This window comes from Gopherus evgoodei, chromosome 3, assembly GCF_007399415.2.
Source record: "Gopherus evgoodei ecotype Sinaloan lineage chromosome 3, rGopEvg1_v1.p, whole genome shotgun sequence".
Lineage (NCBI taxonomy): Eukaryota > Metazoa > Chordata > Testudines > Testudinidae > Gopherus > Gopherus evgoodei.
Window position 1 is genome coordinate 109,005,162 of NC_044324.1, and position 24,595 is coordinate 109,029,756.

A 24,595-nucleotide genomic window follows, 5' to 3' on the forward strand; every position below is an offset into this window, starting at 1 on the left:
TGGTCAGCTATATGGATTGGAAGGGCAGGAAGTTTGCTGTTTTAGGTTGTTCATCTCAGAGGAGGTGTTACACTGGAATACAAAACAGAGATTTTTTCATATTTTTTTTTAAATTGTTGGGTGTTTTTTTACAGTGTTTTGGTGCAATAAGCAAAGAAAAACTGCTGTATTTGCAGTGAATTCAGTCATTCATGACGGTAGTTTTGATTCCTGTCCTAAAAATGATCTATACGCGTTGTGATTTTTCTCCGGAAGGTTATTGTCAGGGCCCTGAATTTGGGTGCAAAAACAGACTAGGAAAAATACACTGAAATGACATGATATGACCTGTAAAAGCAGCAAAGAATCCTGTGGCACCTTATAGACTAACAGACGTTTTGGAGCATGAGCTTTCGTGGGTGAATACCCACTTCCTCAGATGCATCTGAGGAAGTGGGTATTCACCCACGAAAGCTCATGCTCCAAAACGTCTGTTAGTCTATAAGGTGCCACAGGATTCTTTGCTGCTTTTACAGATCCAGACTAACACGGCTACCCTCTGATACATGATATGACCTGAGGTTATTAGCCTCTTATTATGGAGAGCCTCTTATTATGGCTGAGATAAAGAACCATAGCATTCCTTTGTTTGACTGCATGAGAACAGATTATTACATTCCTTTGTTTTAGGTTACAATTGATATGAAGCAAAACTCTTTTTCCTTTATAACAGTTTGCCTTATGGGTATATTTTGCATCAGAATAGGAGCTGCTGTATCCATTATTAATTATTATTATTGTTGCTTATTATTTGTATTATGGTAGTGCCTAGCAGTTCTAGTCCTGGATCAGGGGGATCCTGTTATGCAAGGTGTTGTACAAAAGGCTGGTTGGTTGATTCTTAAGGAGGCAAGGACCAGATGTGGGCTAAAGTGGCTGAAAGACATTCAAAACCTATCTTTGAAACAGCCCTTAACCTTTTACAGTGCAGTGTGAAGGGAGATGTATTTGCACAGATTTCAAAGCTGTTTCTGAAGAACTGCTGCTGCTTGGTTTTACTGTATTTGGGGTGATTTGCAACCTTTGCCTGGCACTGAGGAAAATATTAGTAGGTGAGAGTGAGTCCACTCATGCTTGGGGCTGGGAGGGAATGGCTCATGAGGACTTCCTGCTTGAGGCACTAGATCATCCACATCTCCTTTCACAACACTGAAAGTCCATTTCCTGGAAATATTGTCACAGGAAAAGAGTAACCCAGGATGGTTAAAGACACGTTTCCTATCATGTAATAAGCATTTTTCTGCTTTATTGTAGATAACAGCTGCTGGAGGGCATCTGAAATTTACCATCTCCTATGAGCTCACAGGGCAGGAAGAAGCTGTTCAAACAATACTGGAGTCTGATATCATCATAGAGGTAAAGTATTTCCATTTCCAGCAACAGACTTTTGTCCATCTCTTCTGTGAACACTGAAGGCTAATAGCATTCAAAAGTGAGCAGGCGAAAGTGACATGTAAAGGTGAGTCTGCAGCCAATTTACAGCGATAAATAAGGATCAGAGCTTAATGACCTAAAACTAGGTAGGCAAGACTAAGTACTTAGAAAATATTGTAGACGACATTTGTAATAATGAGCAAGACAAATGAAGAAATAAAACATTTTTTGATTCAAATAACATTTGCAGACACTTTAAACCAGTATAACACTCTGAACATCTGGGCTATATAGTATCATGTATACTGTGCTTCAGTGGGTTATCTGGATTTTCTCATACCTATGCAAAGCCAGGCCACTGGGTTCCAATTGGGTTACCTGGATTTTGCATGCACTGACTTTCTGCAACATAGTTCATATCAGGAACATTGGAAAATCCAGTGCATTCCTGATATAGACTGTTCTTATAAAATATGTTTTACAGTTCTTCTTTATACCAAATATCTACAATGATACAGCATCTTTTCTACCCTTTTTAATATTTAATTATATCCCTAACACATTGATCTCTCTAGGGAGCTGGCTTAAGAATCAGCACTTCAAAGGAGGGCATTCACCTGCAGCCATTTGAAGAACACACTGAAGAAGTTGTGCTGAAACCGGACTTATTTACTGTGCACGGCACTGACTCTCCAGTCAGCAAAAGGGAATTCATGACTGTGCTGGCAAATATAAAGAGGTTCCTCATAAGAGCCACATTCAGCTATGGGATCGCTGCCATCTACAGGTAGATGTGGGAACTGCATTTATGACAATGTTCTGCAGGCCCTCTGATGAATGCTTTTATTTTCTCTTTGTGCAGGGCTGAGGTTGGTGTAATTTAGAAGGATGCTTATTGTTATTTTTCCTCAATTAAATCTTTAACGTTTATTTAAGTCTTAACATTTTCAAATAGTCTGCATTTTTCCCATTCTGACTCTATTTTTTGGCTTCTACTGTCAAACCCACAACAAAGTGAAATCATGTGGACTATTAGAGAGAATCACAATTCTATAAATATATCTATTTTGAAGCACTGAAATTCCCTTGTATATGATAAGTGATTCTGACAGCTCATAGTGCTGAGATGCCTTGGATATGAGAGGAAGATCTTAATTTTTGTTTCCTCATTTAAAGAATAGACTATGCCAGGATGTTCAGACCATGCATCAGAGAGGTGTCTTTTAGCACTCAACATGAATAAAAACCAAATTGATAAAATGTAGCTAGAGGGATTTTTAAAAAAAAATTGGCATTGTATCTACAACTAGGTAATCTCAAACCTTTCCCCCTGATTTATGTCAGATTATTCTACTGTCTGGTCTTCTTAAAATCAATGGTTTCATTTGAAGTCTTCTGAACTCTTTCTATAAAATGAATGATGTGTGCACTGAGGAACTTTATATGAGCTGGCACAGCAGCAATCCCATCTAGATGGCTGCAGTGTGCAGTCTACAATACCTATAAAATTCTGTGTTTCAATCTATAAATCTAGCATTGGATTTGAAATTTCTGTTAGTGCATTAGTGGACACTGCAGGTGGGCCACAAGTCAGCCTGGTTCCTGGTACTGTAGATTTATCCTTTGTTATTATACTATTGCTCAGGGACTTGAATCATGTTTGTAAAACTTGGTACTGGAATTAATTCCAATTTATGTTGCATTGTGGTTTTCCACTCATGGAGTATAATATCTGAAGTGTAGATTAACCCACAGACCAGTCACTTCAGTGATCTAAACCAACTGGAGGTAGAGGAAGCTGACTGCACTCCTGTGATTATTTGCCTTGAAAGAAATATTATATAGAAGAGGAGAGTAATCGAAATCTCTGTGTTGCCCTGTTCCACTAGAACACATTCCTAGATATAGTACATGGAAGCATCTGCTAACATTTCCAATACTTTCTAATTTCACACTTTTGCTTAGGGAGCTCAAAACATAATCATTTTAAGTGATATCCAGCTGAAACATGGCAAATAATTTGAAAGCAAATAAATACCGATTTTGCAACTGTGCAGAGTATCTTAAATCACTAAAGCCATTTTTAAATTCCAAGTCGGTTAAACAAAGATTCCAACCTGTAGATGTTGAAATGCAGGTCATGGCAAGCATACATCTTGCTGACATCAACTTTTGTACAGATGTCCAGGGATATTTGTCCCTGTAACATTTGCTTCTTTAATGTCTTCCTTCCCTTTCTCCTACTTTGTTACTTAAGACACTTTTCTGTGTCTTGCTCCTTTAAACTTGAGAACAAGTTAAGCTGCAAAATTTGGTTCTAGATCTAAATTTTCTTCAACTTAGTGTTTGGATCTGGCATTTTAGTTTGACCCATTGTGGAGGAGAGAGCATGCCACCAGGTTTAGCTCCAGATCCAAACTTCAGCAAAGGTCAGGGGATTTCAAATCTGAGTATCTTGGCATGGGCAGGTCTCTATTTAAAACTTTCTCCTACAAACTCCCAAGTACTGTCTAGAGTCCTGCCTGCCAAGTACCAAGTTTCCACTCCCCTTTTGATTCCCTAGTCATCTTCTTGACAGAGAACTCCTTTTAGTATTTAAAGCTAATATGCTGATTCATAAACTGTGTCATGCAGATTAAATATGTTAGCTAAACATTGTGAAAAGATGCATAGACCCCAAGACTCTCAGAAACATGGTAGTATTTTTCTTATAAGCACTTTTTCTCAAAAGCAGATCTCAAAGCACTTTGTAAAAGAAGGCAAATATTATTTTCCCCATCTGTAAAATGGGGCCCACTGTTGAAAGGACTTACCAGGGCATTCCAGAGGCTGCTGGCAGAGCCCAAGACTCCTGATTCCCCGTACAGTGCACTATCCACTAGGTCACACTGCCTCCCCTTTAAAGGAAGCCCCTTTGTTGCTGAGATGGTGCAAAGCATTTTGGGGGCACTCGAAAGTTTCATGGAAAAAGGAACCACTCTGCTGAGAAGTATCCTTAGGGAAGCTCACCAGGAGAACATATGGGTGGGTCAGAATAAAAATCCCTAATAAGTGCTCTGCATGTTTGTGGCAGTCTCCTTCCGGTTGCAATGGGATTATGGTTGGAAATGCAGGTCCCATAAAAGCTATGATAAAAAAGTAGCTGTTAGTCATTTAGAAGAGTGTTCTCTCTTTTTTTATTGTCTTTGGCTGAAAATTGACTTTGAGTGACTCTCAGTCCATATCTCTCACCATCTCTGGGGATGTTCTGCCTGCATTCACCACAGACATACTACTCCTAATCAGTGCTGATGGTACAGCCTCCCTTTCACACACAGCAGTGGCTGGTAAATCTCTGATCCATCCATTAGTATTGTTTAAAGTAGCTTTTTGTGTTTGTTTATAATACCATCAGTATCATGCAAAGCCTTTCAAACTCTGAAGATAGTAAACCATAATAACCAAAGAGCAAGTTGAGTGCCATCAGGGTGCTCAGTACTGTACAATACAGAGGAAGACATGGTGTGAAACCCATGCTCTCACTGAAGTCTATGGGAGATTTGCTACAATTTCACCCAGGACCTCTGTAATTAAGTTGATCTTTTGCTGTCCATTACATCACACATGTATGGCCAATTTCCAGTGAGTGCCTAGGTCTGACTGTGTTATTTTCTGTTAGATTCCATTTCATTCTAATAAAATACTGTAGGCTCTGGGGCTATGTGGTAATACTCTTTACTATCTTGCAAAATACCTGATTCAGTTCTCAATTGGCTGAACACTCAATAATAATCTTGCACATTAAAATAAATGTATAATATTCTGTTCTCTCCATAAAAGATTTGGTTAAACATCAACTTTATTTCCCATTTCCTTGGCCCTACAAGGCTTGGGAAAAATCTTGAAGAGTCTGTATGCTTTGTGTCACTCAGCAGTGACTCTTCTGGCTGTTTAAAAACTAGTGTTGATGGGTTCTGAAGGAAGTCAGACTTCCCCAGAAAGCTCAGATAGCCCCAAGACTAGGAGTGTGAAAAAAGAAAGTGTATGTGTGAAAATGTTCCTTGGGGGTGTGACCGAGATGCAGAAGTCCCCTCCATCTGGTAATCATTTGAGGGTTATTAGGTTTCTCCAGTGGGTAAGTTCTACCTCAAAACAGCAGCAGAAATTCAGTAGCTTTAATACCCTATTCTTTTAAATAGAGCAAATATTCAAACTTCCAATGACATCACATCTGCAAGGATTTTCAAGGGTGATTTGATAGTTTGTGTTTGAGAATCTCTCCACAGAGAGAATAAATGAGTTGCACAAAGTCAGACAGAACTGAGAATTGAACCCAGGTGTTATGAGTCCCAGTCAGCCTGAGCCTTAACCAGAAGATCATCCCTACTCCCCTCTATTTTTTATCCTGACAGAAGGATAAAAAAAAAAGCCAAAAAAAATTCAGTATTATAATAATTTGAGGATACTTCCAATTAACGTGTAATAACTAATGTACCCTTGACTAAGCAACAGCATTTGATCTTGAATGTCTTGTGGATTATTTTAAAGCTAGGGATGCAGTTATTACTCTATCTCATGATTAGGAAGTGTCCTCAAATTAACATCTAAATAAAAGCCCATTTAGAGAGGATAAAAACATGAGGAGAAGAGTGAAATGCAGCAGAGGGTTTGAAAGTAATTGTTGCTTTTCTGCCTAAATGGGGAGACTCTGTTAGAGCTGGTGGAATCTTTCAAAGTGATCAAAGTTTTAAGTGCATCTGCTGTAGTTAGGCAGAACTGAAAAGCTCTGCTGCGTCATGTTACTTAATCCAGTATTGTTTAGACTCTGTTCCAAGGAAGCCTGTAGTAATAACACTGATTCTTCACTGTTAATATTTGCCATTTCAGATAATGTAAATGTGGTGAAGCCTGAGATGGGCACTGGAGAGCAGTTCTAGAAACCCTGACCAAGACAATGTATTACTTTCAATCTGAAATAGACTCCTCACTAAAATAGAGGGGAAAAGGATGGGAAAGGCAAAGCAGTGGGGTCCCCTAAAGTATACATAATTAGCTAAAAGACAAATAAACAATGCTCAGGTCAGTACCTCATGTTCCTTATGCAGCTGATGTGATTCAGATGCTTGCCATAGCAGGCAGTAAACTATGCTGATACTGTCTGAAATGTCTCCTTCCTTTTTAATCTTATTTGTATTTAGAAGTCAGCAGTTGCCTGCTGACAGTAACAGTCAGCTTAAATATTTGGTCTAGATGGTGAATCTCAGATTGTTCATGTATCTCCAGGATCCAGTGCTCTATTACTGCCAGCATTATGTATTTTAATGAATGTAGAATGGCACTGAGGAATAGAAATTACAACAATGAAGTGGAAAAAATGCACTGTAGCTTTCTTCAATGAGTAACTATTTAACACTAAAAACTGTTAAACACATTAAAATCCCATTTAGCAAACAGCAGAACCTAATGAAAACTGGAAGTATTCAGTGAATACAAGTATGGAATAATATTAGGTGAAATGTTTCTGTGCAATGGTTTCTCATTGTTCTAAATTATATTACACAGAGCTGGGAGCAGACCAGCTGTAGTCAATAGGCAAATGAGATTCAACATTTCACTGGCAATTTTTGTTTTGTTTATAGGGCTTTAAATCAAAGAATTTAGATTGATTCTGTGCCTTTTTCTAGCTTTTCAGTCATGTTTCTTTAATATCTGAAGGGCTAGGGATTGTTCATGCAAAGTAGATGTAATTGCACAACTGATTTGTAGCAAGGAGCAGGGTGGAATAATGAAGGAGAGAGGGAGGTTGCTGGAGACTCAGGTGTGAACTCAGCTCACCCTCTCTGGGTTTAATTTTATTGCAGGGTTCTAGGTTTTGTCTGAATTGACCCCACTTTGGCATATGTCTCTAGGAGGGGGTGCAGGCTTTAAGGTGGGGCTGGAGATGAGGGATTAGGAGTGCAAGATGGTGCTCCAGGCTGGGACTGAGGGGGATCAGGGCTGGGGCAAGGGGTTGGGGCATGGAAGGGGGTCATAAGTTCAAGTTCCAGGTGGCACTTACCTTAAGCAACTCCCAGAAGCAGTGGCATGTCCCTGCTCCAGCTCCTGCACGGCCAGGTGGCTCTGCATGTTGTCCTGTTTGCAGGCGCTGTCCTGCAGCTCTGATTGGCTGCAATTCCTGGCCAATAGGAGCTGTGGGGCAGCGCTTGGGGAAGGGGCAGTGTGCAGAGCCCCCTGGCTGCTTCTACATGTAGGAGCCAGAGCAGGGACATGCTGCTGCTTCTGGGTGCCGTGCAGAGTGGGGAAAATCTCTGACCCCACTTCCCGGTCAGAGCTCGAGGGCCGGATTAAAACATCTGGAGGGCTAGATGCGGCCCCCAGGCTGTAGTTTGCCCACACCTGTTTTAGTAGCTAATCCCCCTTCCTTTCTTTTCATCTGTTCCCCTCTTTCTCTCTGGGAGCAATCCATATATGCCTGGTTGGGGAAATAGATTTTTTTTTCCTGTAGAAAATTTTGACTGTGTGTGCGCATTTTTTTAAATCAACATTTTTTTTTCTGTTTTTGGCAACCAAAACACCAAACTTTTTTGTTTGAAAACCAAACAATTTTCAGTTTTTCAGTGAACATTGATTTTTTTTCACAAAAATTACCATTTTGTCAAAAAAACCTATTTGCCTTTGAAAATGCAGTGCAGTGGAAAGTTTGCAACCACCACTAGTAACAAAGGCCTCCTTTATGGGTGCAAAGTGAAAATAGGTCAGCTGCACCTCACTAATTCAAATGGAGTACCTCTGAGCCATAGGTGTAGTTTGACTTCTATGTTTGTGGGGAGGAAGCAGATCCAGTTAGGCCAATGGGGCCACAGGTATGAGTGTGTGTAGGGGGATATTCTGTGCCTGCCTCAGGCTGCAGTTGTCAGGGGCAGCAGCCTCCTGTCCCCTTCCCATCTCAGACTATGCCTATGCTCTGAGCCCTGGCTGAGAATCAACCTCAGAAATCCAAGCCTGCTATCTGCCAGAAGAGTATCTCTGAAACAGGGTGCAGCAGGGACGCATGGTCCCTTCCAGGACTCACCAAAAAATTTGCATAGTCTGTCTCAGTGTACAAGGAGATGGAGTCACTTACAACTCAAATTAGTATTAAAATAGCTGTCAGCTGTAATGATGTACTTTCTTGATTTGCTGATTTATACGTTTTTGAGTGAAAGTTTTTTAAATAATAAAAATAATACTTAAAGTTTTGCCAAATCATTTATGGAGAGCACAGAATATTGGAGTATTTTCTCTGACTGGGTAAAATGATGATTATTTGGCTCCTTAATTTTTACAAAGGAATAGGAAGAAAGTTCCTAGTGAGGGGTTTTAGAGCTAGTTGCCACTGAGATAAATATCAGCCATATCATTGAGATGCCAAAACAATTCCAAGAGAGGTGGACTTAACATTTCCTTTCAGTTTTATGCTGCAAGATTATGGAAACAATCAAAACTTCCTGTGTGTATCTCTTCTCTTTTTGTGGCATTTGGAGAACTGTAACTAATGACTCTTTCTCATGTACAAGATATAGAATTCTTCCTGCACAGAGCTGATAAGTTGAAATCTTTTTCAAAAGGGCAAATCTGCAGAAGAAAAATGTCCTATAATCAAAGCTCAGTAATGTAATGTTTTAAGCAGGAAAAAGTGATTTCACAGTGTAAAATTCTTTGCTACTTCATTTACGACAAGCAGGCTATTTATATGTACCTCTGTAATGGAAGCTAAAGCATGTAACTTGCATGCCAAGAATAGCCTTCCTCCTACAGATACAGTATTGTGAGTTTTCAAGTGTGTGCTGACCATATTCTTCTTCACATGATGAACAGAAATAGCTACAAGCTTGCAGACATTAGGCTAGGAAATAGAGACAGTGGATAAATATGAATGCCTTCCTATATTTAAGCAAATAAATGAGAAAAGCACACTGAGTCTCCCCTTTTAGTTGCATCCAAGTGTACTGATGTGCCTTCTATATTTGGTTTGTGAGTTAACTATTTTATTTTTGTTAATCTAAACTCAGGTTGAGTGGGGTTAGCCTTGAAGCTGCTGATCGTTATTCAACTGGTAGGAAGGTGGCTGCTGCTGTGGAGGTTTGTCAGTGTCCTCCAGGGTATGGTGGTACTTCCTGTGAAGTGAGTATCCATGTGGAGCTGAGAGATATATCTCAGTACAAATCACTTGTGCTAATGCCGCAGTCTATTGGAGCTGCCTGTTGATGCAACATACCAACTGAACCATCCCATTTAGTAGATTCACTTTCGCTTGGATTTTGGATCGAATGGGCAATTGCTGCTTGAAATTTCAAGTTGCAGTCTTGTGGTGGTGGTGGTGGTTGTTATTCGAATATTACAATTTTCAAAGTTCCCTAAGTATTTACAAAACATAACTTTTGGTTCCCAAGTGCCTCTTCTGTAAATCTAGTTTGGTCCCTTGTGTAGTTACCCTAATTCAAAAGCAATAGACTCATTATATTTGATAGTATTCCAAAGATGACATTTTAGACCCTAACAATGATTTCCAAATTATGGAGTGGAAAAGTATTTCTCTAGAAAATTTTCTTGTGCTCTTCAGATCATTTGTTTTGCAACTGCAAGATTTAGAGACATTACACGTGTATGTAAGATATTGCTTGGCAATGATCTTATAATTTGTGAGCCTGAGCTGGTATCAACTATTATCAGACTTTGGCCATGTCTGGATTACAGATGTCTGATAGCATAGCTATGTCAGTGAAGGAGATGAAGAAGTGTGATCACTGACCGACATAGCTGTGCCAGTAAAAGCCCTAAAGTAGATACGGTTATACAGCAAAACACATTCTTTCCCCACTATAGCTTGTTTCCATCTGTGGGGCCAGAATTACCTATTCCAGCAAAAGGACAGTTTTGCTGGTATATGCTGCATCCATCCTAGGAACACCTTGCTGGTACAGTGTACCAGTATAGCTATACTGGCAAAGCACTTGTACTATAGACTTGGCTGCAGTGTAGTCATGGTCTGAGTGTAGCTGAAATCCCACTTTTGTTTCCGCTGGCTCTTTGCATGAGAACTGTTCAGGTTTTTCCTTTTGTTCAGTCTTGTTGAAGGTTAGAGGAGTAACATACACATGCTCTCAGAACATGCCTATTTTCATACAAGCTCGCTAATGCACACTTAATGCATGCACAAACATGCACTTATGCTTAACTAAGAAAGGCATGGCTTGAGGTAGATTGGAGCGCAAAAGTCTTCAAAAGCTGTGCCTCAAAGGAAATGGTTTCAAACACCAAGATGCTCTGCTTCACAAAACTACAAACAATATGCCATTTACACAGACACTCTAGGCATTTGCTTGTCTACTCTCTTTTTCTTTAAATAACCCCATGCTTATATATGATATTTAGGGCTTTGAGTCTTGTTTCATGCCAAATGCTTTTGCTTTTTGCTGCGACTAGTAATACTAATCTAGAAAGAAGACCTAAAGGAATTCACAGAAGCTCATATCACTTCCAAAATGATATAGATAGGAACAAAATCAAAGGAGACCATTGCTTAGCTAGATAGATGCAGCTTTTACAGCCTGTCTCCAGTACGTACAATTACTTGGGGAAGCACAATTGGCTGAAACACCGTTATTCTGGACACTCATGCTTCTGACTCCGCCATTACTCTTTTTAATTCAGACCTTAACTTTGATTTCAAGGCCAGAAATTTTAGAGGCCTCTTGACTGCAGTTGTATCTAATTCTGCCTACTGCCAACTTTGGAACACTGGCAGAGCTCCTACTTACCCTGACTGTGCTGAAACTCTGACTCATGCTTTAACCACGTCTCATCTTCCTAGTCCTAAATCCCTATCTTCTGATCTCCACGGTGTCCCAGCCAGACCATTCTCTTGCTCCAGAAAGTCAAACTATATTACCCTCATATTCTGTCTCCACATCAAGTTCATAGTTATTGCTCGTTTGCAACACTCCTTATGGATTTAACATACATAAAGGCCTAGATTCTACAATTGACAGTACATGTGCAAACGGCTGCACTGTCACAGAGCCCTAGCGGAATCCATGGGGCTCTGCGTGGGTTCAGCAGTCTGCTGTGTTCTTTCAATTACACAATTGGAGCCTTTTTGCTGAGCAAATAATGTGCTGTGGAAAATTCTGTTTGACAAGTTTAGCCTTTATTCCTGCTGACAGAATGCCAGTGAGCAGATCATGATTTCCTTATATTTATTTATTGAATTGACTGTTGTAGCACTCCCTACTAGAGATTCAAAGTCTGAGCTGTGTGCTGGCTAATTGAGATTGGTCAGAAAAATCACAAGGTATTGTTTCTGGTCCCTGACTGCATGACTATTACTCTTATAATCAGGAGACATGAGAAGGAGCTGGTGGGGCTTTGAATCTCCCAGGGAGTATAGCAGTTGAGAGAGTGCAGTTAAACAGGATTTTAAGGAACTTTAACCTCTTTCTTTCTCTGCAACATTGGGCCTTGCCCAAAGCTTTGTTTCTTCAGAACTGAGGCTACTGTAGATTTACTAATATGGTGCAGATTTTAAATTTAACTTTCTCTCATCCTGTTTATACAAGGCAATTGCATGTGCGTGTACAATACAACTGATAAATAGGAACTACAGCAATATAAATAATCACAAGAAGAAAAATAGTTCTGAAAAGTGAGGTCAGACTCTTGTCTAGATCATTTAGTTGCACCCATGCTAATGCTCTAGTGAGGTGTTCGGGGAATCCAGTTTCCTTGCTATTCTGAAAAGTATCCAATCCCATATTGAAGATGTCACCACCAGGGAGAATACTCAAGTGCATGAGCTTAAAATCACTTTCTACAAGAATTTGGGCAAGGAAAATTGTTCAGTTAAATGTTCATGGCAAGAAGCATGGGCACAAGTGGATCAATTTTTAAAAATCCAAAAATGTTCATGCTTGTGATAATCACGTAGTTCTGCCCATGTCACCGCTCTGACCTTATATCCATCTGTTTCCTTGCGTACTCACTCCTCCCCATGACCTTGGCTTCTTGCTGACTTCTCTGCGAATCTTCCACTGTGGGGAGTCAGTGTCTCACTTACGTTGCCATGATTATGTGGGATTCAGTGCCCATCCTCTGAAACAAAGTAATTTCCTCTCTTTAAATCTCATCCCATAAACTCTTTCCATCTCTTTGGTGCAGTTTCTTCAATTTATGCTTTGAATCTCATCTTGGATGTCCCACCACCAAACCAGGCTGGGATTAGGCATCCACATCCCTTGAATGTCTGAAAATGTCAACCTTAAATAGTATAACATGGTCCTTCAGACTAGATTAAGTTTCTCAGACAAATTAAAAACTGTATATGCAGTTTATAAAAGAGGGAAATATTAGAACATAGAAGGTGGCTGCTCAGGAACCTATTGATGTGTCTTGCACAGCAGGAGAAAAAAAACTTTTTGTTTGTTAAGGCTTTTTGTTCTTAATTTGACATCTACAGTTTATCTTGATTAAGAATGCCTAGCCAAAAACAAAACAGCAACAAAAAAACCCATCATCTTTTTCTGGAATATTTCTCAAAGAAAATCTTCCTTTTCTAATTAATCTTCAAAGCTATCTCATGTTATACAGGAACATGACTAAAAACCATAAAAATAAAAAGCAACACCCCTTAAAGGGGAAATGAGATCACTTGTCAACTGTAGGTTGTTTGGAAAACATTTTTTAAAATGTAGGATAATTTTATTATAAATATCTCTGTTTCTGTAAGGCTACTTCCACCTTATATAAGGCTGGCTCTCTCCAAGATCAATATAGTATGTCATGCACCTATTTACAATATGCAAAATCCTTGGATCACATGAAGAACTTTATAGAGGAAGAATAGTTTGTGAAAACTGTAAAGCCATTTTTGAAATATATAGTAAGACAGCTGCCTGACATCTTATTATGAATAAGTGAAACTGCTGAATTTTTGCTGATGAATCAGTTGTAAGATATCACCTTTGCCAAGAAAAATCTAGTCATGCATTTATTGGATCTAAATTTAGAGTAAATAATTTCAGACGTGAAACTATTATACATGCATGAAGAAACAAAATTTGCAGATAAAGGAGCATGGTTTGTTTTCAACCTATGTTGTAATTTGATGCAGTCTCCTGTTAGACTTGGAACAAAAAAAATTGAAGGATATCTTAGTTGTACATTGTTTGCAGTTAAGCTTCTCAAGAAAAGTCCTTGCTTTTTTCTCTCTCTCTTTCAGTGTTTTGTCTTCTGGCTATTTTTCAAACTGTACCTCTTGCTTTGACGCTGTCATATTTCCATTCTTCATTTCTCTGCTTTATTTTACCATTTCAGAAGAAAGATCAAGTTAATGCTTCCTCTAATCTCACACCTACCAATAAAACTAAGGTCAGTGCAAAGCCACAGTGCCAGGAAGAATAGGTTTCCAGAAATATTTCAATATTTTTAGACATTTTGCAAATATATTTTTCGAGCCTGTCTATCAAATTCAAAACTGTTTAAAAAATAAAGTCACACACTAACTGACAAATTTGTTGTCTTTCTTGCAGTCTTGTTGGCCTAGACACAGACGAGTGAACGGCACTGTTTTCGGTGGGATCTGTGAACCATGCACATGCTTTGGTCATGCAGAATTCTGCGATGACATCACAGGAGAATGCATGGTAAGTGCTGCGGCCTATGGGTAACCTGACTGGTGGCACCAATAACTGCTCACTATACCAATACAATTGAATTAACCACCATTGGGACCTCAAGTACTTGAGGAAAAGAAGCAGTGATTTGACAGAAGAGATCTTTATATTGAACTGTTTCTGAATGCCCCTATATCAGGATAAAGTAGCTTCTGCAAATAAAGAAAAAAGAAGAGTTTATTCACTTTAGTCTGAAGTGGTAAAATAGGATCAATAGCATATGATATGGCATGATGGAAGGGAGCAAAATATATCAATAAGCTTTCTAGGCAAGATTTCCCATCATCTCCCATCTCTATCTCCTGCTGTGGGGTTATTCTGTTTATTGTCTGTATAAGGTAACTTTGTAAATTCTGTTATAATATGACAAGAAGGTATTGTTGCTGGCTTCCTCCTCCTAGCTTCAAAGAATGCTTAATAAATCAGGAAACTTTTTTTGTATTTAAAGCATATGGTTTAGAGTAAATAGAAACCATCAATTTTCTTGCAGAATGCATATATTCACTATAGTTCCTGGCTAATTCAGCAATTAGGTCCAAACTATTATCCAGAACAATCTTACCCAATATACAGCTATTTCCACCCTGCTCTGTAGCCTTTTGGAATGGGAGAATTACGCTGAATAGACTGTTCTGGTTAACTCAAGGGCATTTTAGTTTTATATTCTCTGACATGGCATGAAGCTTGAAACAACATTTCTCATTTCATTAGTCTTGCAGAAACACAATTTGAATCGGTGCCAATTTAGTAGGATATCATACTCTCATTATCCCGGAGGATTTCAAGCAGACTCCGTATTGTGCATGTTTCTAAATGTTCCCTTTTCTTTCCTTAAGAAAAAGCTTCTGGGAAAAGTCCAAAATGAAAATTCAGGGTTTTTACAATGTAATTTGGCATTTAGAATTACCGCTGGTCTTCCTGTTTTCCCCCATACAGGATGTTTAATTGCCTTGCAGTATAAAACAAGTTAGCCTTAATTTGTGGATCAGTGGATTTTTCAAATTGCTTTTCCATGAATAGCATTTTAATTATACAGTAAGTCTTAAAGATGTACCTAGGAAAACATAACCCTCCCGACAGTTACATTTTGAATCCTTCACTTTAAATGCAATGAGAAAAAATCATGACTCTGCTGATATGGGTTTGTCTTTCCTTACACAGATAGGGAGAATTTAGTATATTACTGATTATAGCTCCCAGCCACAATCTCTGTAACATCAATATGGGACAGTCAGTTAAAAAGAATGAAAAGGGAAGGCTTGCCAGTGGGTCAGTGTTTAAGGCTCCAGAAGGTAAGTCAGCTGCTCTGAGCTATTTTGCTTAGAAGTGCACGGCTGACTGGATCCACTTGCTCAGCCAAAACAACCCAATAACCTAGGATTTCTCTTCATTTTTCTCTACCAATCATTCACTTACACTCTTTTATGGGGAGTGACGGAGTATTGTGGAGCTTGTGTAGTCCACTGATTTTGATGTTCACCAGTAAATCAGTGGCTGAGATTCGTATGGGTTCCCCATCAGATGTCCCTTGGAACACTACTGTGAGAATAGCACACTAGTGAAAAGGACTTGGAAAATACCCAGTTGAAAAGAATAATAATACCTAATCTACCTACATTATCAAATGTTTATGCTGTGCTCATCACTGTACTATCTGTGCATGTATTGTATCATTCGGTCGAGTGAGAGGGCACAGAAGGGCTTAACAGTCTGTCTGGGGATTTCCTGTGGCTTCCATTAAGTGTACTCAAAGGGCTGGTCTACACTACGGGGGAAAAATCGATCTCAGATACGCAACTTCAGCTTCGTGAATAACGTAGCTGAAGTTGAAGTATCTAAGATCGAATTACTCACCGTCCTCATGGCACGGGATCGATGTCCCCATGTCGACTCCGCAACTCCGTTCAGGTTGGTGGAGTTCCGGAATCTAGATGAGACCCAATATATCGATCCCCGAGCAATCGATTGCTACCTGCCGATATGGCGGATAGTGAAAATGTAGCCTAAGTGAAGTTAGATTGGTTAGTATCCAGGCAGACTGTTAAATGCTGCTGTTCACTTTGGATCCTAAGGCTTTTGAAGTGAAAGAGAGAGAAGTTTGAGTGCTGAAAGAGAGAAATGTTTCACATCAAAGGCATTCTTTCTATTGAGATTTACACAGCCTTTTGGCCTTCTTATTATAATTCCTGGTGTTTTTTCAGTAATACAACAGACAATTTAGGCACCTAATTTACAGATATGATACTTCTTTTTACTCTTCTTAAGCTTTGAAATGTGGTTGAAAAGCAGCTGAAATATGTTTTTGACTCATGATAAAAGCTTAGATCATCTGCTCCAGCATAGGCCTGTATAAAAAGCTCATTTCTAACACACGTCTTGCAATAACCTGCAAAGCCCTTTGATCCCCAGAACAACTATACAGAGAGCTGTGTGCTATATCATTCACATTACCATTGTGATATACATGATAACTGCTTTGGTAAGCAGTGCAAGTTCTAAACATGCAGAAATCCTCTTTTGTAGTGGTACGAGAGCCAGTTACTATGCAGCATTAGGAGACTGGTTAAACCTAGTCCTTGTGAAGAACAAAAGCACTCAGTGGCGTTAATATTCACTGCAGCTTACAATATTTGTAATGGAATATTAAATCCCCACTAGTAAGTTAGGAGAAAATAGGCCCTCTGAGATTTTGTTTTGAATTTATTTGTGTTGGTGATAGTATGGTTACCAGGCTCCTCTGGGAAACTGGCCTTCGTTGTTTCTTCAATCATCTATAAATGGGGCACACACCATGAGGACCATAGCTAGGAATAGGCAAGGACTGGAAGATGGCTGGAAGGATCATGGTGGCCAGAAATATGCTAATTTAATATCTCCTCTCACTATCCTCTGCTAGCTTAAAATAACAATGGGCATGACTCTCTATGACAGAAATCCAGAGGGAGGGCAGCAGTGCACAATTGTTCTGCTCTGGCAGGCTAAAGCGGCCTTAGTTTAAATAAGACATAGGTTCTTAGTATATAGCGGTGTTAGTGTTTATGCATTAGCAAAGTTATCTTGAGGGTTTGGGGTATTATTCTGTACTCTGACAGAAATTTTATTGTGTGAGCTCCAGGACAAACAGTATAATACTTTGAGTGCTATCTGAACCTTAGATATAACATTCCTGGTACCTATTGGCAACATTGTTATACTGTAAGTCATCACCTCATCTGGTCCTGGCCACTTTCCTATTAAATAAAATCCATTTCTTGAACATTACTTATGGCATTCATGTTGACCTTTTTAATTTACTGCATGGTTCTTCAACCTAAGTTTTTTAAAATAGCTATGCACATCTGTAACATCACATATGGCATAGAGTTGCTATATCAATTTACAGTTGTTCTGTCTTTGCATTTCACATTGATTGCAGTATTGTGTAGGATGGAACAGATGCTGGTGAGAAGGATAACTGGTGGATAGGTGTGCTAAAAGGGAAGGCTAAAAGAAAGGAATAGGTACTTGAAAATTAAGTTGCTGAGCTGAAGATGGAACTTCAATACACAGCAGGAAAGGAAAGATTTGTTCAGCATGGGAGGCATTTGTCTTTACAGGTCATTTAGGAAGTCAAGAAATGCCAAGGTAGATGGCATGTTAATTAAATGATACAAGGTAATATATTCATCTGATGTGCCTGCTGGTGGATTCTGGCAAAAATCAAAGAATTTGCAAATTTGTGTATGAATTTGTAAATATTGTGTGTATACATCATTTAATGTGTAGCCCACTGATAGACATTGGTAATAAGGTACTTTTGATGCTGAATGTGTTTGTGTAAAATTCCTTTATTACTACTAAAGCCAGTCACAAACAACTCAGGAATAATAAAACACCAGGTCTTGACAACATTCCCACTGAATTATTAAAAACAGAATGGAATAAGGTAAATCATAATGTTTGCAAATCCCTTTTTGTTGGTTTGGAGATATGAAAAAATTCCAGAAGGATGGAAGGAGATGGTAATATATCTGATTCTGAAAAAGAGATATAAAATGGAATGTGGGAACTATCATTATATATCCCTCCTCCTTACAGCCTATAAAATCATGCCTTTGATACTCTTAGATAGACGTACTTTGTACATTGAGGAGATAGAAGGAAATTATTGTTGTGGATTCTGAAAAAATAGATCCACTGTGGATAAAATATTTTCAGTTCACCAGGTACTTGAGAAAAGATGGGAGTACGATCACAACACACAAATAGTTTTATACACTTTAAGAAAGCATATGAATCCCTAACAAAATCATAAGGGTGGGTTAACTTGCATTTGTGGTTCAAAAAGTAGAGTATGAGTAGGAAGTGAAATCCCATCCCCATTTGACATCAGTACTGGACTAAGGCAGGGAGATGCATTTTTCCTGGTACTCATAAACTCATACTTTAAGGTCAGAAGGGACCATTGTGATCATCTAGTCTGACCTCCTGCACATTGCAGGCCACAGAACCTCACTCACCCTCTCTTGAAATAGACCCCAAATCATTTACTCTAGTTTAAACCAGCAAATGACCCATGCTCCATGCTGAAAAGGAAGGCAAAATACCCCCAAGGTCTCTGCCAATCTGACCTCAGGGAAAATTCCTTCCCAACCCCAAATATGGTGATCAGTTAGACCTTGAGCATATGGGTAAGATCCACTAGCCAGACACCTGGGAAAGAATTCTCTGTAGTAACTAAGAGTCCTTCCCATCTAGTGTCCAATCGCTAGCCAATGGGGATTTTTGCTACTGGCAGTTGTCCATGGGTGACATAAAATTGTAGGCAGTCCCATCCTATCATCCCATCCATAACTTAACAAGATCAGTCTTAAAACAAGATAGGTTTTTTTGCCCCCACTGCTCCCCTTAGAAGGCTGTTCCAGAATTTCACTTCTCTGGTTAGACACCTTCGCCTAATTTCTAGCCTAAACTTGTCGATGGCTAATTTATAGCCACGTGTTCTTGTGTCCACATTGGTGCTTAACTTAAATAACTCCTCTCCCTCGCTAGTATTTATCTCTCTGATATATTTATAGATTCCAGTCATATCTCCCCTCAGCCTTCTTTTGGTTAGGCTAAAGAAGCCAAGCTCTTTGAGTCTCGTCTCATAAGGTAGGTTTTCCATTCTTCGGATCATTCTAGTAGCCCTTCTTTGCACCTGTTCCAGTTTGAATTCATCTTCATCTTAAACATGGGAGACCAGAACTGCACACAGTTGTATTCCAGATGAGGTCTCACCGGTGCCTTGTATCACTAAATCTTAAGGTTAAGATTTTGTCGTGGGCATTTTTAGTAAAAGTCACAGACAGGTCACTGGCAACAAACAGAAGTTCACAGAAGCCTGCAGCCTCTGCCTAACTTTTATTTAAAATACCTGGAGGAGGGGGGGAAGATGAACAATCCTAGCCGTGGCTGCTACTCCAGGGCTGCTGCTCCAGCTGCAGGGGGCTGCTCTGGCCACTGCGGAGTGACCCAGTGCCAGCCACTGCTCCAGCAGTGGGAGCTGCTCCTGCAGCTAGTTCTGAACTGAAGAAGTCACGGAGGTCCATTAAAGTCACAGAATCTGTGACCTCTGTGACCAAATCATATCCTTAATAATGGTATTTACACCTCCCTATCTATACTGGAAGTGCCTTGCCTAAAGTATCCTACGACTGAATTAGCCTTTTTCACAGCTGTGTCAACCAATACACCTGGGTCTTTCTCCTCCTGTGTTGCTTCCAACTGATAGCAAAAATTCTTGTTGTTAGTCGCTAAATGCATGATCTTAAACTTTGCATGATTGCGTTTCATCCCATTTCTATTACTCCAGTTTATAAGGTCATCCAGATCTTCTTGTATGATATTCCAGTCCTCCTCTGTATTGGCAATACCTCCCAACTTTGTGTCATACGCAAATTTTATTACCATAAACTCACTTTTTATGCCAAGGCCAGTAAGAAAAATGTTAACCAATATTGCTCCCAAAACTGATCCCTGAGGAATTCCACTTATAACCTTCCTCCATCATGACAGTTCATCTTTCAGTATGACCCACTGTAGTCTCCCCTTTAACCAGTTCCTTATCCACCTTTCAATTCTCATCTTAATCCCCATCTTCTCAATTTAACTAATTTCCCATGTGAAACTGTATCAAGTTCCTTACTGAAATCCAGGAAGATTTGCATGCATCCGATGAAGTGGGTGTTCACCCATGAAAGCTCATGCTCCTATATGTCTGTTAGTCTATAAGGTGCCACAGGACTCTTTGCTGCTTTTATAGATCTACTGCATTTCCTTTGTCTTAAATGTGCCTATAGGAAAAAGTGATATGATCATTGCAAAAATCTCAGAATGGGGAGAATTGAAATGGCCTACCCCAACATTTTGGATATGCTGATGACTTGGCTATCATAGGAGAGACAGAGGATATGGTTCAAAGGATGACAGGAGATTTGAAGAAAGCAGCAAGAAAAACGGGTCTAAAGATTGATGAAGAAAGAAGCAAATATATGGTTATGAGCTGATGAGAGAAAAAGGGACATGTTTATGTAGCAGTCTATAACCATAGGTATAATCCAGTTAGACAGTTTAAATTACCAATAACAGTATGGTGAGTGAGGAAATTAAGGTATGGTTTCAGAGCAGGAATGCCTGTTACCTTTCTGAGCAAAAAAATTTCAGCTCCAAACTACTACTGAGAGAGACCAAGCTTCAGATATACAAGACCTTGTTTTATGTGGATGTGAAACCTTAACACTGACTAAGAAGGAAGAATGATAGCTAAATACCTTGAAAAATAAAGTGTTGAGATGAGCTTTTGGGCCAATAAAGGAGAATGATGTATGGAGGAGAAGTTCTAATAAGGAACTGTCAAAGGCCTATGGAGAACCAGGTATAGTAAATACCAGCAACTGCAGGGCGCAGATCACCTAGTTAGAATGACAGAAGACAGACCAGCTAATTGTCTCATAGACTCATAGACTCTAAGACTGGAAGGGACCTCGAGAGGTCATCGAGTCCAGTCCCCTGCCCTGATGGCAGGACCAAATACTGTCTAGACCATCCCTAATAGACATTTATCTAACCTACTCTTAAATATCTCCAGAGATGGAGATTCCACAACTTCCCTAGGCAATCTATTCCAGTGTTTAACTACCCTGACAGTTGGGAACTTTTTCCTAATGTCCAACCTAAATCTCCCTTGCTGCAGTTTAAGCCCATTGCTTCTTGTTCTGTCATTGGAGGCTAAGGTGAACAAGTTTTCTCCCTCCTCCTGATGACACCCTTTTAGATATCTGAAAACTGCTATCATGTCCCCTCTCAGTCTTCTCTTTTCCAAACTAAACAAACCCAATTCCTTCAGCCTTCCTTCATAGGTCATGTTCTCAAGACCTTTAATCATTCTTGTTGCTCTTCTCTGGACCCTCTCCAATTTCTCCTCCCAGGACATCCTTGTGGTGTCCAAGGTCATGGTCGATCAAGGAGAAGATGGAGGGACAATAAATATTAAGCAAAATCTAAGATCTCTCAATGTGAATTACTCTCAGTGGGAAAAGTTATGCCCTTGGCAGAAAAAGGTAGGGACAAATTGTGAGTGCAGCCCAGGACCTCCATGATCTATAGAGCCAGGGGTTGAATAAGTCACTCACTAACAAAGGAGCACGCATGGTTGGTTGAGATTCCATGTTTTGGGGGTCAAACATATAAACCCAGTTTCTGCCTTCTAATTAGAAGTAAGACTTGAAGGGAATTTCAAATCTTACTTCTACCTGCAAATCATAACACCGATCCTGTTATATAGTATAAGTAATAAATTACCAGGGGTCAGCTTCTGATCCAAAATAGAATGGATTGCCAACCACAGACCTTGTAACATGAGTGACTGTACTTAGATGTACAACTGATACAGTTATTTGTAAATGACTGGCTGATATATTGTGTGCTGTATATGTGAGATCAGCATCTGAACCCTTTAATTTTTCATCAAGAGTATAAGAGTAAGGCTACAATAATAAACCTTTTCACATTGCTAAGTGCATCAGGCCCTCTTTAAAATATGCCAGTTCTAAACAAAAAACAAGGAGATATAAATACTCTTTTCATTTTGCTAAGAAAATCTCTCCAGAAAGAACATGAAAATAAATGTGTCTTTGAACCACTGATTGTAAGAGTTAAGTTCCCTACTAAACAGCAAAACAGTAGAATGTGTACTGTAGGAAACAACCCTGCACTAATGGGAGAATGGATTAGATGACTTTACAAGGTCTTTTCCATTGCTAGATTCTTTGATTTTGAGATTGAATTGACATTCTCTACTTTCCATCTGCTATTCAGGACTGCAAGTACAATACAGGTGGCCCATACTGTGATAGATGTCTTCCTGGTTTCTATGGCGATCCTACTAAAGGGACAAATGAAGACTGCCAGTTGTGTGCCTGCCCATTAACTATACCTTCTAACAAGTAAGATGAACATTTACTGTATAACAATCATTTTTTCATACATTTAATAAATTGTGTTATTGTTGTGTTGAGTGCTCTTGCTCTTTTGGATGAGGATCTCCAAATGCCCCTTATTTAAAGTAAAAACAACTATAATATTGTACAATAATGATCTGAACCATGTAATCTTATAGTGCTGCTACTGACTCATTTGGGCCAACCAATGCTGTAGAATATTGTCTCACAGGAGTTTTATGAACAATAATAAATATCATATGACCTCAGGTAAGTATTAGTCCCACTTTAAAGATGGGAAACGGTGCTATAGAACAGCTGAGTAGCTTTAGTTATTATGCTAGTTAAGGCTGGGGCCACAAGTAAAATCTAAAATTCTTAATTCCCTGTCCTCTGTTCTCACCACTAATCAGAATTCTTTTTTTATTAAAGTCCCCCTTCTCACTCTGCCCTCCCCTACACCTACACGATAGCTATCCATTTAAATAGAAAACTGAAATTACATATTTTGTATGTGTTTTTCTTAGGAGTTGAAGTTGTTTTTTAAACTTTCTGTATACTAGTTGGATAACCAATCTGGTTGAGATTCCTTCTGCCTTTTTCTTTTAAATTGGAATTCAAATAGCTTGTGGTAGCTGCTTATTCATTTACAATCTGATGTACAGAACAGAATTTTCTTAGTTGAATTCAGCCTTGTAACTTGCAAGTTAAGATAATCTAACTCATTTATAAATATTTCTTAGAATACTTACTATGAACTTGTATTGTTAAATGTTGAAAAATATTGGTGAGATTGTTAAATCACAGTTAGCAGCAAAGAACACTATTGTTTTGGTAACTACAAATATTTCTCTGTGATGCTTAAGTACAGGCAATTCAGTAGACTGTGTGCTTTGAAGGACAGTTCACTGGGTTTAGCCAGTGCAATGTCCTGACAGTTCAAAATACCAAAATTCTATTGATACCGTGTAGTCCAGGAAAAGTTCTCCTCGCACACCCTCATATTGGATCTTCTGACTCTTCTATTCTGCTTATCTCACATATGAAGCCATATTTTAAAATAAATACGTGGGTTCAAATTAACTTCTTTAGCATATTCCAACCACAAGCTGATTTTGGCCCTCTTGCAGCAAAGTGTCATTGTTAGTGCCACTAGCATTTTAGGAGCCCAATGTTGAAGATTTTAAGTCAATCTCCAATCTGCTTTAATATTTAGGAGACAAAGATGATTATCATTTCATAAGAACTTTAGGGCTAAATGATTTCTCTATGGGGCAGAGCTCTGCAGGGAACAGGGAGGGAGGGCATCACCTGAACGGCAATCTGCCTGCATAGGTGGCCCAGTTTTTGTTCTATTTACATCCATCTAACTCTGACTTCAATGACTTTGTTCCACATTCACATCTCATTTTAAATCAGATCAAAAGTGTGTGGGGATCCTGGAGAAAAGTGGTGTACAACTTTCCCTCTCAACAGCACTGTCCTAGTGGTGGTGCTGCTCTTCAGTGTACATGTTTCTACACCTACCTGGCCCAATATGATCCCCCTGGAACCACTAGTACTGGCATGTCACCTGGTACTCCCCAGCAGAGCCAGTAGATTGCCTTCGTCTAGCATGGGTGTACTGCAGTGGAAGGGTTTCTTGCACCCTCATCCCGTCTAGCACACATATTTGTGCAGAGCACCTTTTGCTTTTCCTTGGTATTGAACCCTCAAATTGCCCTATGGGCCTCAGTTTCCCATAACTACACAGTTTTGAGCACTCCACAGGCTGATTCTAATAAAGAGATGTCTATATTGCAATCACTGGGTGTAACTGCAGCTTGAGTAGACATACCTGAGCTAGCTTTAATCTAGTTAGCTTGGTTCTCAGAGCAGTGAAGCCAGGACAGCATGCTTTTCAGCATGGGCTATTCAGCCCTGCCTTGGAACCCTGAGTAGTTCCTCGCATGGCTAGCTCTCCCTAACGGGCATGCTGCCACAGCTTCACTGCTCCTGTATGTTGGCTCAAACTGCAGTCACACCCCATGATTG

The 24,595-nt window shown here is 39.4% G+C and overlaps 1 protein-coding gene across 1 annotated transcript in view; it reads left to right on the top strand.

Moving 5' to 3' along the window:
- Positions 1–24,595, top strand: part of LAMA2 (laminin subunit alpha 2) — a 377,975-nt gene that overhangs the window by 164,881 nt on the left and 188,499 nt on the right. The window contains exons 14-18 of the mRNA XM_030558337.1: positions 1,294–1,395; positions 1,989–2,200; positions 9,444–9,555; positions 13,959–14,072; positions 22,440–22,567. Coding sequence (XP_030414197.1) covers positions 1,294–1,395; positions 1,989–2,200; positions 9,444–9,555; positions 13,959–14,072; positions 22,440–22,567 — 668 coding nt within the window. The remainder of the gene's footprint in view (positions 1–1,293; positions 1,396–1,988; positions 2,201–9,443; positions 9,556–13,958; positions 14,073–22,439; positions 22,568–24,595) is intronic.